At 35.7% G+C, this 12026-nt stretch overlaps 1 protein-coding gene across 7 annotated transcripts in view; it reads right to left on the bottom strand.

Moving 5' to 3' along the window:
- Window positions 1–12026, bottom strand: part of LOC150094297 (protein mono-ADP-ribosyltransferase PARP4-like) — an 879331-nt gene that overhangs the window by 532999 nt on the left and 334306 nt on the right. For all 7 annotated transcript variants that reach the window (XM_090411811.1, XM_090411815.1, XM_090411816.1 and 4 more), the window contains exon 13: window positions 2248–2375. In XM_090411811.1, the coding sequence (XP_090267937.1) occupies window positions 2248–2375 (128 nt within the window). The remainder of the gene's footprint in view (window positions 1–2247; window positions 2376–12026) is intronic.

Raw genomic sequence — 12026 nt, 5'->3', positions numbered from 1 at the left:
CATTGAGCCATCTATTAAAGGGGCATGGAGGCATGTCTTTGATTATCTGTGGTGCAATTTCAATTATTTTTTTTTTAGTAAGAGGATTTTCATGTACTAGGAAAAATTTCTAGCAAGTCCTCAATTCATATTGATTTTTCTTTTTGATTTAAGGAATAGCGAGCAATTCACACCATTCAGGAATGCAGTAGTTGTGAGAAGGCAGGATTGAGATGTGTCAGCATCTGAATTGACACTTTCTTTACAGAGATAATTATCTCTCAAGAACTCAAAAAATTTATTTTCCTTATTCCCAAATGCTATCTCTTCATTCCAATCTATGCTGCATAATTAAAATCACCCATAATAATTACTCTTCCTTTGTTAACTAATTGAAGTTGTTTATACATTTCTTCATCACCACTGTCCACATTACGGGACCTATAGCAACAACCAATTAAATATGTCTTCCTGTCAACCTCCATGTTACACCACACTGCCTTGTAACCACTGCTACCAAAATATGTATCCTTCCATTTCTATTCATGTTAGAACATCATCTTCATTCAACCATGTTTTACTTATTCCAATGATTTTGGGGTGAATGAACTTGATAAGTGAAACCATTTCATCTCCCTTATTGCTGATATGTCTGGCATTTGTAAACAAACATAGTAATTCATTTTTAGGCCTATAACCAGTACTAGCCAAGCCACTTGTTGGTTGTGATTTACCCACCGCACCACTTACAACTTATATCTGCTCAGTCTCAAGTTCCCTACCCACATCACAATATACTCCATCTTCATACACACACACATTCACTGCTACTTTCAACATCCACTCTACCTGTCCATCCAGGCTCTCCCCCCGTTTCCCTGTTCCTCTTGCATTCCTGTTCTCTCTTCATCTCTCACACTACTACTGTTTCTACTGCCAAGCACTTCTGTCTCTTCAATACCACTATCCTGATTTTCTCTGTTCTCTAGCTTTCATTTCTTTCATGTACACTATCTTCTAACTTTTCAGTCAGTTATGCATTCATTGCCTCTTGGTCTAAAAATATATCACACTTCTGACAAATCCATACTTTCCCTTGTTTCTTGTTCATTCTCTATCTCACTCCACAAACACATCTCACACTCTGCCATGCATACATATTGCACTCATGACATTGAATCATTTTTGAAAAGTCTATGTCGATAATGCCACTTGATTTTTGCAGCACTCACGTAGTCGCATCAATTAACACCCATGTGGTTGATGTCGTAACTGCTGATGTGTTATATGTAAAAAAGCAATTTCAACTAATAAATCGGGCAGAAATCATGCCAAAAATCATGCAGACACACTTTATTATCAAAAATAAATAATACAACCCTAAAATTCATGAAATATTGTCAATTATTACTCAAAATAGCACTTATCTTTCCAACACCACACAACTTGCGGCCTTCTAGCAGACGATCACCCATAATAACTACCCTACTATATAATACTTCCTTTGTTAACTAATCGAAGTTATATATACATTTCTTCATCACCACCCTCCACATTCCTAGGTCTATTGCATCATCCAACTAAATATGTTTTCCTGTCAACCTCCATATTATAACCACTGCCACTATTTCCCTCTTTCATTTCTATCTTATGTGGAGATAATTCCCCTGCTATCTTCAGCAGCACTCTCCCTCTCTTCTTGTCTTTTCTGTCCTTGCAAAAGGGTGAAACAAATCACCCAACATTTCATGCATCTAAAATACACATAACTATGTAAATAAGTTTTCTGAAATTGAGATATATCATGATTCATATTTATTATTATTATTATGTGACACCTCCAGGAAGTCCAAAGACTCATCGAGGGAGAGTGTGCCAACAGCATCGAACGATTGAACTCCTTCCAACTACTAAATGTGCTCAAACTTGCTTAACTTTTTGTGAGCCATTAGTAGCAGAGGCTCTTCAAATCAACCAACCTTTGCTGGCAAAGGTTGGTTGATTTATAAGCAAAACTAGACTATAAGTTTAACTTTGTCAGCTTACAATAAAAACAACATTTGCAGGAAACTGAAATTAGACTGTGAATATAATTCATAATGTAGTTTTATCAGGAAAAAATATGAGCATGAAAAAATGGAGAAAGTCTATGGCAGAAGAAAGCTTTGCAAATCACTGATCTAAGATATGTGTACTTGTATGCAAAGGCAATGTGTGTACAATACATGAGGATTACTAAACTTATTCAGCAATAATTTATTGACTAACCTTTGCCACTAAATCCAGAAGTTTTGCTCTTACATGAACGCTTTTTAATGGGAGATCATTTTGTTTTGCAGAACTCTGTAATCCAGCTTTAGGTATAGAAATCTTTGTTTCTGTTATATCTTTAAGGGCTAAACAATTTAAAAAAAAGTCAAAGAAAATTTAGTAAGAATATTAGAAGAGAAAAATTATACATGAAAGGTTAACACATACAACTTCTACTAATAATTGTCTGGACACCCTCTGTTATTTAAAGTTATGGAACATTCCAGATTTGTTAATAATATTAAAACTGGTCTACATATAATAGGAAACAATATTTCATTGTAGCAGTTGAATAAAGGAGATATGGCAACACAATGTAAACTCAGTGACTTTGAGAGAGATGTCATTGTAGGCTGTCACATTGGTGGCATGATCATACGTGCCACTGCCGCTCAACTGAACCATCCAAAATCAATGGTTGGCAATGTGATCAACAAATGGAGATGTCTGGCATGTAGGAAAACACCCAGGGTAGCCCACTGAAAATGACTGACAGGAAAATGAGGGTGTTAAAATGGGTGGCAAGCAAACACCAGCACAGACTATCTGTGATGAGTTTCAGAGTGACATGGTGAGCACTAATACTGTACAAAAAGAACTCCATTTACTGGGTTTTCACAGAAGCGCAGATGCGCCACAACCATGAATCGTCTGGCCTGGTGCAAAGAACATGTGAACTGGACAAATGACCAGTGGAAAAGCAGTATTCTGGAGTGATGAATCAAGGTTCACCTGTTTCCAGTCTGATGGCAAGGTGTGGAGGCAGCCTGATGAATGCTAGTTACCACTGTGTTGTATTCACAGTAAAGTTTGGTGGTGGAGGAGTAATGGTGTGGGGTGCATTCAGTTGGTTTGGAGAGGGACCACTGTTCAAGAGGGACTACTATTCAAGAAGAATAATAGGTTCAACACAAAATAAAAATCAACTTCAAACGATTGTTCTTTTTCAAAAAAATATTTTTTCACTCTCTCACCTACCTCAAAGAATCATGATCAGGCAGTAAACTTCATGAAAGTAGAGGTTTCAATACTTGTAAATCAATTTACTGACAAATGCCTGTCTGGTTGACTAAGTTCCTAGTGTACGAACAGGTTTGAATCCCAATGTGGGCATGGATGTTTGTATTTACCATTAGGTGGGAGATGAATTTCGTTGCCCAGTGTCCCAACCCAGTTTATTGGAAGCCTGAAGTGGCTTGAAAAAGTCCCATGTTTAGTCTCTTTAGTAGGACAAAAACCAATGTAAAAAATAAATAAAAATACAAAAAATATTGATATAAATAAAAAAAAATTCTTTCTTGTAGTTATGAGGGTTGTTTGAAAAGTTTGGTAAATTTCCAATAATGACATAATTCATTTGTTCATACCAGTGTCGGCAGGTATGAATCTTTTTTCATTGACCCCTGGCAAAATTTTAGCCACATGCGATGTGCAGTTCTTGTTTGGCAAACATTTAAAATTACCTTATTTACATTTTTTCATAAAAATGGAAAAAAATTAGTTTCATGCAGTGATAAAACACTTTTATTTGAAGAAGTGGACAACTGCGCAGATCAAACCCAAGTTAGATGCAGTTCATGGGGAGTCTGTACCAGCATTAAAGACTTTTTCTTTTTGGATAAATGAGGTAGTCGTAAGTCCATCGAAGATGAAGCATGCTCTGGACACCCGAATGAGGTCACTACGAAGGAAATGATTGACAACCATAGTATCGTTATGGAAAACTGCAGAGTAAAAGTGCGTGAGATTGCTGAGATTGTAGGCATCTCAACTGAACAGGTGTATAATATCTGGCACAAAAAATTGCAGATGAAAAAGCTGTGTGCAAAGTGATTGTTGACTGTCGATCAAAAACACAGTGTTTGGCAATGTTTAATTGCAATTTGCAGGATTTTTTTGAGTCAATTCATGACTGTAGACGAAACTTGGATCAACCACTATACACGACTCCAAGCAGCAATCAAAACAGTGGACAATGTCCAGTGAAAGAGCTCCAAAAAAAAGCAATGACCTTTTTGTCAGCTGGGAAAGGTGATGGCCACTATTTTTGGGGATTTCCAAGGAATTATGATAGACTATTTGGAAAAAGGTAAGACAATAACAGGAGTCTATTATGAGTCATTTCATAGTTGGACTGTTTAAAAGAAGAACTGAAGAATAAGCACCAAGATCGGCTCAAAATAAGTGCTCTTTCATCAAGATAATGCACCGTCCCACACATCAGCTGTTGCAATGGTAAAATTGCAGGAACTGAGGTTCGAATTGGTTCCACATCCACTGTATTCTCTGGTCTTGGCCCTGTGTGACTTCTTATTCCCAAACTTAAAAATTTAGCTCAATGGGAAAAAATTTTTTTCGAATGAGGATGTCATCAAGGCTGTCAATGACTATTTTGCACAATTAGACAAATCCTACTTTTTAGATAGGATGAAAAAAAAATTGGAAACTCGCTAGACTAAATGTGTAGACCTCGATGGACACTATGTTGAGAAATAAAGATGATTTTTTCCAAAAAAATGTGTTTAACTTATTTTTTTGCTAAACTTTTCAAACAACCCTCAAATATCATTTTTGTTCTAGGTGTCTATCAGAATTTTCTAGACCACTCCCCCACTTATATATGGTCTGCCAGTGTCAATTCAACAGACCTTTATTACTAAAAATAGTATGAACCATCAAAATGATACAGAAATTCCCATATGCAGCATTATCTTATTTCAATTCAGAAAAAAAAAAAAAAATTTACACACACACACACAAAACAATATCAGCATTTGAAAATCTGAATTATATAATTTTATATGAAAGAATAAATTTTCCTTATCAATTACTCTGAAATAGGTTGTTAAGTCATTGTAATTAATTCAGTATTACAATAAAACTTCTACTTTGATTGGTTTGTATCTGTGCAATATCATGACTGAGGGTGGGGGTAAGAATAATTTCATTACACAAGGTCATAAATTTCATTTGCCTCTAATTACACTAAATACTGTGATTATTTCAACTGTCACTATTTACAACAATGGCACTATACAATGTATTTAATGCTACATCAAAATTACTTTGCTTACAGCTGTAAAGTTTAGGAGAGATGTTCACTATGCATGATCAGTTTCATTCCAGTACTAAGCTAGCAATATACACAGGTGCATTTTCGTATTGATTAGTTAAAATATATCAACTAAATATAGAAATTACCTTAATTATTCATTTCCAATATATCTGATCCAAACAGATTTCCCTTTCCTCTACATATGTTTGGTTTTGTTAAGGAAGTGCTTTTCCTGTCCATTAAAAAAACATGTTGTATCCAAGTATTTTGACACCATATGTTAAAGACAATTATATCAGTAATTTTGTGTTCTGAATGACTGCTTGGATAGCAGTAGGTAGTCAACTGTTTGCATATTGTGTAAAATAGTAAAAATGTCATCATCATCAAATTCCTGCAATGTACCCTCAAGGGGGTGTACAGGATATGATAGTACTACATGAAAAAAATTACATCATTACTAACTTCCTATCTACAATTTTCCTCCAAATCAGTCTGTTACTTGTCAAGACTCCAACATTTTCAGATCTTATATTTCTATCGTCTAAGGCACTTTGTACCGTATCAATCCACCTATATCTTGGACTTCCTCTGGGTTGTTTTGCTGCCAACCTGGCAGAGAACATTGTTTTGCTAATCTTTCTTCGCCAATTCTGTTTAAGTGACCACACCACCTGAGATTAGCTCTGCTGACGCATTCCTGGATGTTGATAATGTCAAATTCTTTCCTAATATCCTCATTTTTAATATGATATTGCCATTGATGCCATCTGTTCACCCCTATAATCTTTCTCAGGACTCTCATATCCGTGGTCTCTAGTCTTTGGTCAAGTGTTTTACTTCTGACCTAGCTCTCAGATCCATAAGTTAAGACTGGTTTGAACACTGTCTTGTATACAGCTAATTTAGTGTTCCGACTAACTTCTCTCTTATTCCATATAAATTTATTCAATTGACTTCCTACCATACCAGCTTTGCTGATTCTGTTGTCTATTTCTATATTTAATTTACCATCTTCAGTAAAAATCGTGCCTAAGTAGCTGAAATGTTTCACTTTATCCACAGGTTCTCCATTCACAACACAGTTGACATTTTCAATGATTCTGCCTATTTTCATTGTCTTTGTTTATTTATTGTTGACCTTCATACCATATCTATTACAACAGCTATTCAATTTAGTCAGAGAATCTTGCAGACTTGTCATGGATTTATTTAGAAGTAACATCATCTGCATAAAGCAAAGAGTTGATTTTAACATCTCCAATTTTGATATCATGTTTAATATCACTTTCCTTCATAATGTGATCCATATAGATAATGAATAACAGAGGGGATAATGTACATCCTTGTCTCACACCAGATTTAACATTAAACCATCTTCCTGTACTTCCTTCAATTCTAACTGCTGACTTACAACTCAAATAAAGACTAAGTATTGCTTGATATAATGCCGCATTGACACCATATAACTGTAGCGTATTGAATAGCTTCTCTCTTGGCACTTTGTCATATGCCTTTTCCAAATCGACAAAACTTAAATACAGATCTTTGTTATATTCCCATGCTTTCTCGACTATTTGTCGTAAAGTGAAGATCTGATCATGACAGCCTCTATTTGACCTGAATCCAGCTTGTTATTCACCAAGCTTTTCTTCCACAATTCTTGTCAACCGTTTCTCAAGTATACTTGCATAGATCTTTCCAGGAACACTCAGTAGGGAAATACCTCTGTAATTCTCACATTCAGGTTTATTTCCCTCTTTATATATAGGTACAATGAGAGCTCTACTCCAATCATCGGGAATTCATCCCTCTGTTCAGGCTTTCTGAACTATGCAGTGCAGCCACTGTAAGACTCTCATACCACCATACTTCAGCATTTCTTGTCGAATATCATCTACCCCTGCTGCCTTACCATATTTCAAGCCTTTGATGGATTTTTCTACTTCAAGTATGGATATGTATTCCTGACTGCATGCCTGGTCAATGTTTTTTACCACTGTGCTGTCATCACTGCTTGTTTCAATTAGCAGTTTTTCAAAGTAATTACTCCATACTTCAAGGATATCTTTTTCTCCCATTTTCATGTCACCTTTATCATCTCTAATTCCTTTTACAGCACTCTTTCCTCCATTCCTAAGCTTCTTCAACAACCTCCAGAATATTTTGCCACCTTCTTGATATTTATTTTCTATATTCTTGCCAAAGCCCTCCCATGACTTTTGTTTAGCTAGTTTTACACAGTGTTTAGCATTCTTGCATTTGTCTCTATATTCTCTAAGAGCACAAGCTGACTTATTTGACAGGAACATTTGATATGCTTTCTTCTTTTCCTTCACTGCCTCTTTAACATCCTATGTCCACCAGGGAGTTCTGATTTTTTTATCCTTGCAGACAACCTCACCACATGCCTCTCTGGTAGAATCAATCAGTGTTTTCTTCAGAGTTTGCCACTGAATCTCCAAGGTTTGATTCCTGTTCTCAAACTCTTAAATTTTTTCTTCAACAATCTTTGTGTATTTTAGTCTACAGTTCACATCTGAGAGCTACTCAACTTTTATTCGCTTTAAAACTTTCTTACATGTTATTCTTTTTAATATGAAATTCAATTTTATCCTGCTAAAGACTAAATATTGATCACTTCCAATTTCAAATCCTCTGTACACTCTGGTGTCCTGCACCAGGGAGAAAACATCACTATCAACAATAACATAGTCAATGAGACTTTTCTTATTCCTAACCTCTTCTCTCCATGTGAATTTGTGCACATTTTTATGTTGGAACATGGTGTTAGTAATAACCAGTCCATGTCCTGAGCAGAAATCCAACAGATATTTGCCATTATTATTAGCTTTGCTCTTTTCTCCAAATTTTCCCAAAATATTTTTGTATGTCTCACAATCATTTCCTACTCTACTATTTAGATCCCCAACAAGGACCAACTTTTCCTTTTTCATTGTGTCAGTTGCTTTTTCTAAAGCCTCAAAAAATTCCTCCATTTCTACCTTAGTAGAACCTTTTGTGGGACTATAGGCACAAATAAGTCTCATTGTCCAGTTCCCCATTCTCATATTTGCCAATCATTCTACTTGATATTATCTACCATTCAAGAAGATTAGCCTTGTATTTAATGTGGAATACTATAGCTATGCCTTCTTTTCCCTGATTGTTATTGCCTGAATATAACATTTTGTATTTATTGTTTAGAAAGATCTCACCAGTTTTGTCTTTTTTGTTTCAGTCACCCCTATTATGTCGATCTGGTACTTATCTAATTCCTCAGCTAGCTCCATTTCTTTGCCATTCAGTCTTCTTATGTTGATAGTACCGATGTTTAACTCTGGTGATGTTGAGTTGGGGTGTGTTTTCAGATTTGTTCCAGTAGCTGACTTTTCGCTGTTCGTCCTGGTTCCCTGGCGAAAACAACAGGGGCCTTGTTTAACCGGGCAACGCCCCAGCCGGGATGAAATTTTGTCATGTCGTACCTTCATTTTTTATTTTGGTTTAACCAATAAGAGTACAATTTGGTTGGCTAAATCTCAAATTGCCAGCCCATCCTCGTTCGTTCAGTATCCAAGTAGATACCCAACAGGGTGCACCACGAAAAGGTGGGGATTGGACATTAGGTCAGAAGCCCTGGTCGGTTCTCTGCATTCCTTTAAAGGCTATGTGGAGGTCTCCTCTCAGTTATATAGCTTTGACCCTTAAGCACCCCTAGTAAAAATGTCAGAGATAATAATTGGAATATTTTATTGACTAGATTTTTTGTTTTTTAATATATTTCTTCCACACACGAATGGCAGAAGAGCCTATAGCAAACAAATCTCATATCAGTAGGGTCAGGAGTAATCTGTTAATATTCTTCTTGGATACTGAACGAACGAGGATGGGCTGGCAATTTGGGATTTAGCCAACCAAATTGTACTCTTATTGGTTAAACCAATAAGAGTACAATGCTTCCTGAGAGAGGCTGTTGCACAGAACTGAGGTGGAAGGAATGAAAGATCACTGGGAGTAGGAGGTTTGGTGAGTATGCAGTTCGACTGTAAAGAGATTTGAGAAGTTGTAGCTTGAGATCCTGTTCATTTGGCAGAAATGGGAAGTATAATAAATGCAAGTTCTGCTGAACAATAGGCATCAAAATATTTGTAGAACACACATACAATACAGAAACTGATCTTCTATGGAAGATCAGTTTCTGTGCAAAGTGGCTGAAAAAGAAATAAGTAAGATATCTGTAAGAGAAGTGTTATTAATTAACTAAACTCCCTTTTATGAACAGCATCAAGAATTTTTAGGATGCCTTAGTTGCACCAACCCCAAACATGAGAGCAGTATTCCAACGTTGGCTGGATTTCGGATATATACAAAGTAAGTAAGTGTTCAGTAGAGAATTAAATTACTGCCTTGAGTGGAAAAAGGTTCCAAGTTTTTTTGGAAGCTGATGATGCTACAGAAGTGATTCGATCAAAAGCAACTGAAGAAAATCAGAGGTTTTTTTTTTTTTTTTAGGAGAAATCAAGAAAAATTGCATTTTGAAAGCATTGAAGTTCACTAATTGCTTTCACACTAATCAAGGATACTGTGAAGATCAGTGTTCAAGGCAACTATTACAAATGATCTTGAAGCTTGAAATGTTTGAGCACTACAAGGCTTGTACTGCAGCAAACCTATGAACAGAGTTCACAGTCAATGGGAACAGGTTGTTTAAATAAATCAGGAAGAGGGTGGGCGAATTGACAGAGCAGAAACACCAGCATCAAAGGAAAGTCTGAGGAGAGAACACCATCCACCATTACACGTAGAGATCAATCCGGGAGAAAACTGCACTTACACAAGGTTGAAGACAGTCCAAATGATGTTAAGGTGTTGAGAAGCGCTTGATGCCAGATCAAAAGCCTTGGAGATGTCAAGAGCAGTAGCGGCTCGTGGCTTGAAATCGTGCGGGTGCTGCAACTTTCGAAATATACATACACATTGCAAGTACAGTGTATATGTGTTTGGATAAAATATAACAATTATGGTAAAATTTAAAAAAAAAATTAAACATTAAAACATATTGTTTATTATCGATAAAATTATACAGTTTGGTATAATTCAAAATTACTTAAAAATAAAATATATTCTTGTTTTGTTTCATGAAAATATATTGTTTATTATCGATCAAATTATACAATTTAGTATAATTCAAAATTACTTAAAAATAAAAATCCATTCCTTTAATTGTAATTAAAGGAATGGATTTACAACTTTTGGACATTACAATTAAATCCTTTAATTGTAATGTCCAAATATTTAAAGAGATGGAGTAAACATGATAAGCACTACGAACACTCTACTACTAGCACAAACTGCATATAAACAACAGTGGAACTGCGCGATGGACAGTTCCGCATTATGCTAATAGCTCGCATCTCACTATGACATGCACATGCTTGCATGCATAGCAATAATGACACTGTGGTAAACAGTGCTGCCAACATCCTTTGCCCTCCTAAGTGTTACAAGATGGATTTTTATTATTTTTTATACAAAATAAGAGAATTATATACGATTGTTGATGATAAAATTAAATATTACTAGCAAATATAAATAAATTAATAAAGATATTTATATATAGAGAAAAATTGTGGATGCTGCAGTTCCACAGTGCCTATGCACGAGCTGCCCCTGGTCAAGAGCAATGGTACAGGCTTCTTCAAACCTTTCCATGGAATGGATTCAAAGATGTGCAGCACAGGCCAGGAGATTCTCCATTACTTTACAAACTGATGTGAGAGCAAAAGATTGATAGCTTGATGGTGAACATTTATCTTTTTACTTGGTATCTTTTTACACTAAAGACTAATTTAATTCTCTGCTGAACACTCACTTTGTCATCATCATCATCATCAAATTCCTGCCATGTACCATCAAGGGGTGTACAAGATATGATAGTACTACATGAAAAAATTACATCATTACTAACTTCCTATCTACAATTTTCCTCCAAATCAGTCTGTTACTTGTCAAGCCTCCAACATTATCAGATCTTATATTTTCATCGTCTAAGGCACTTTGTAGAGTATCAATCCACCTATACCTTGGTCTTCCTCTGGGTCATTTTGCTGCCAACCTGGCAGAAAACACTTGTTTTGCTAATCTTTCCTCGCCTATTCTGTTTAAGTGACCATACCACCTGAGATTAGCTCTGCTAATGCATTCCTGGATGCTGACAATGTCAAGTTCTTTCCTAACATTCTCGTTTTTAATATGATATTGCCATTGATGCTATCTGTTCACCCCTATAATCTTTCTCAGGACTCTCACATCCGTGGTCTCTAGTCTTTGGTCAAGTGTTTTACTTCTGACCTAGCTCTCAGATCCATAAGTTAAAACTGGTTTGAACACTGTCTTGTATACAGCTAATTTAGTGTTCCGACTAACTTCTCTCTTATTCCATATAAATTTATTCAATTGACTTCCTACCATACCAGCTTTGCTGATTCTGTTGTCTATTTCTATATTTAATTTACCATCTTCAGTAAAAATCGTGCCTAAGTAGCTGAAATGTTTCACTTTATCCACAGGTTCTCCATTCACAACACAGTTGACATTTTCAATGATTCTGCCTATTTTCATTGTCTTTGTTTATTTATTGTTGACCTTCATACCATATCTATTACAACAGCTATTCAATTTA

The sequence above is a fragment of the Typopeltis vanoorti genome, chromosome 22 (assembly GCF_054136105.1).
Source record: "Typopeltis vanoorti isolate ZY-2024b chromosome 22, IOZ_Tvanoo_1.0, whole genome shotgun sequence".
Taxonomy (NCBI): domain Eukaryota; kingdom Metazoa; phylum Arthropoda; class Arachnida; order Uropygi; family Thelyphonidae; genus Typopeltis; species Typopeltis vanoorti.
Note: the sequence above shows the minus strand (reverse complement) of the source record. Positions and strands in the feature narration are given on the sequence as shown.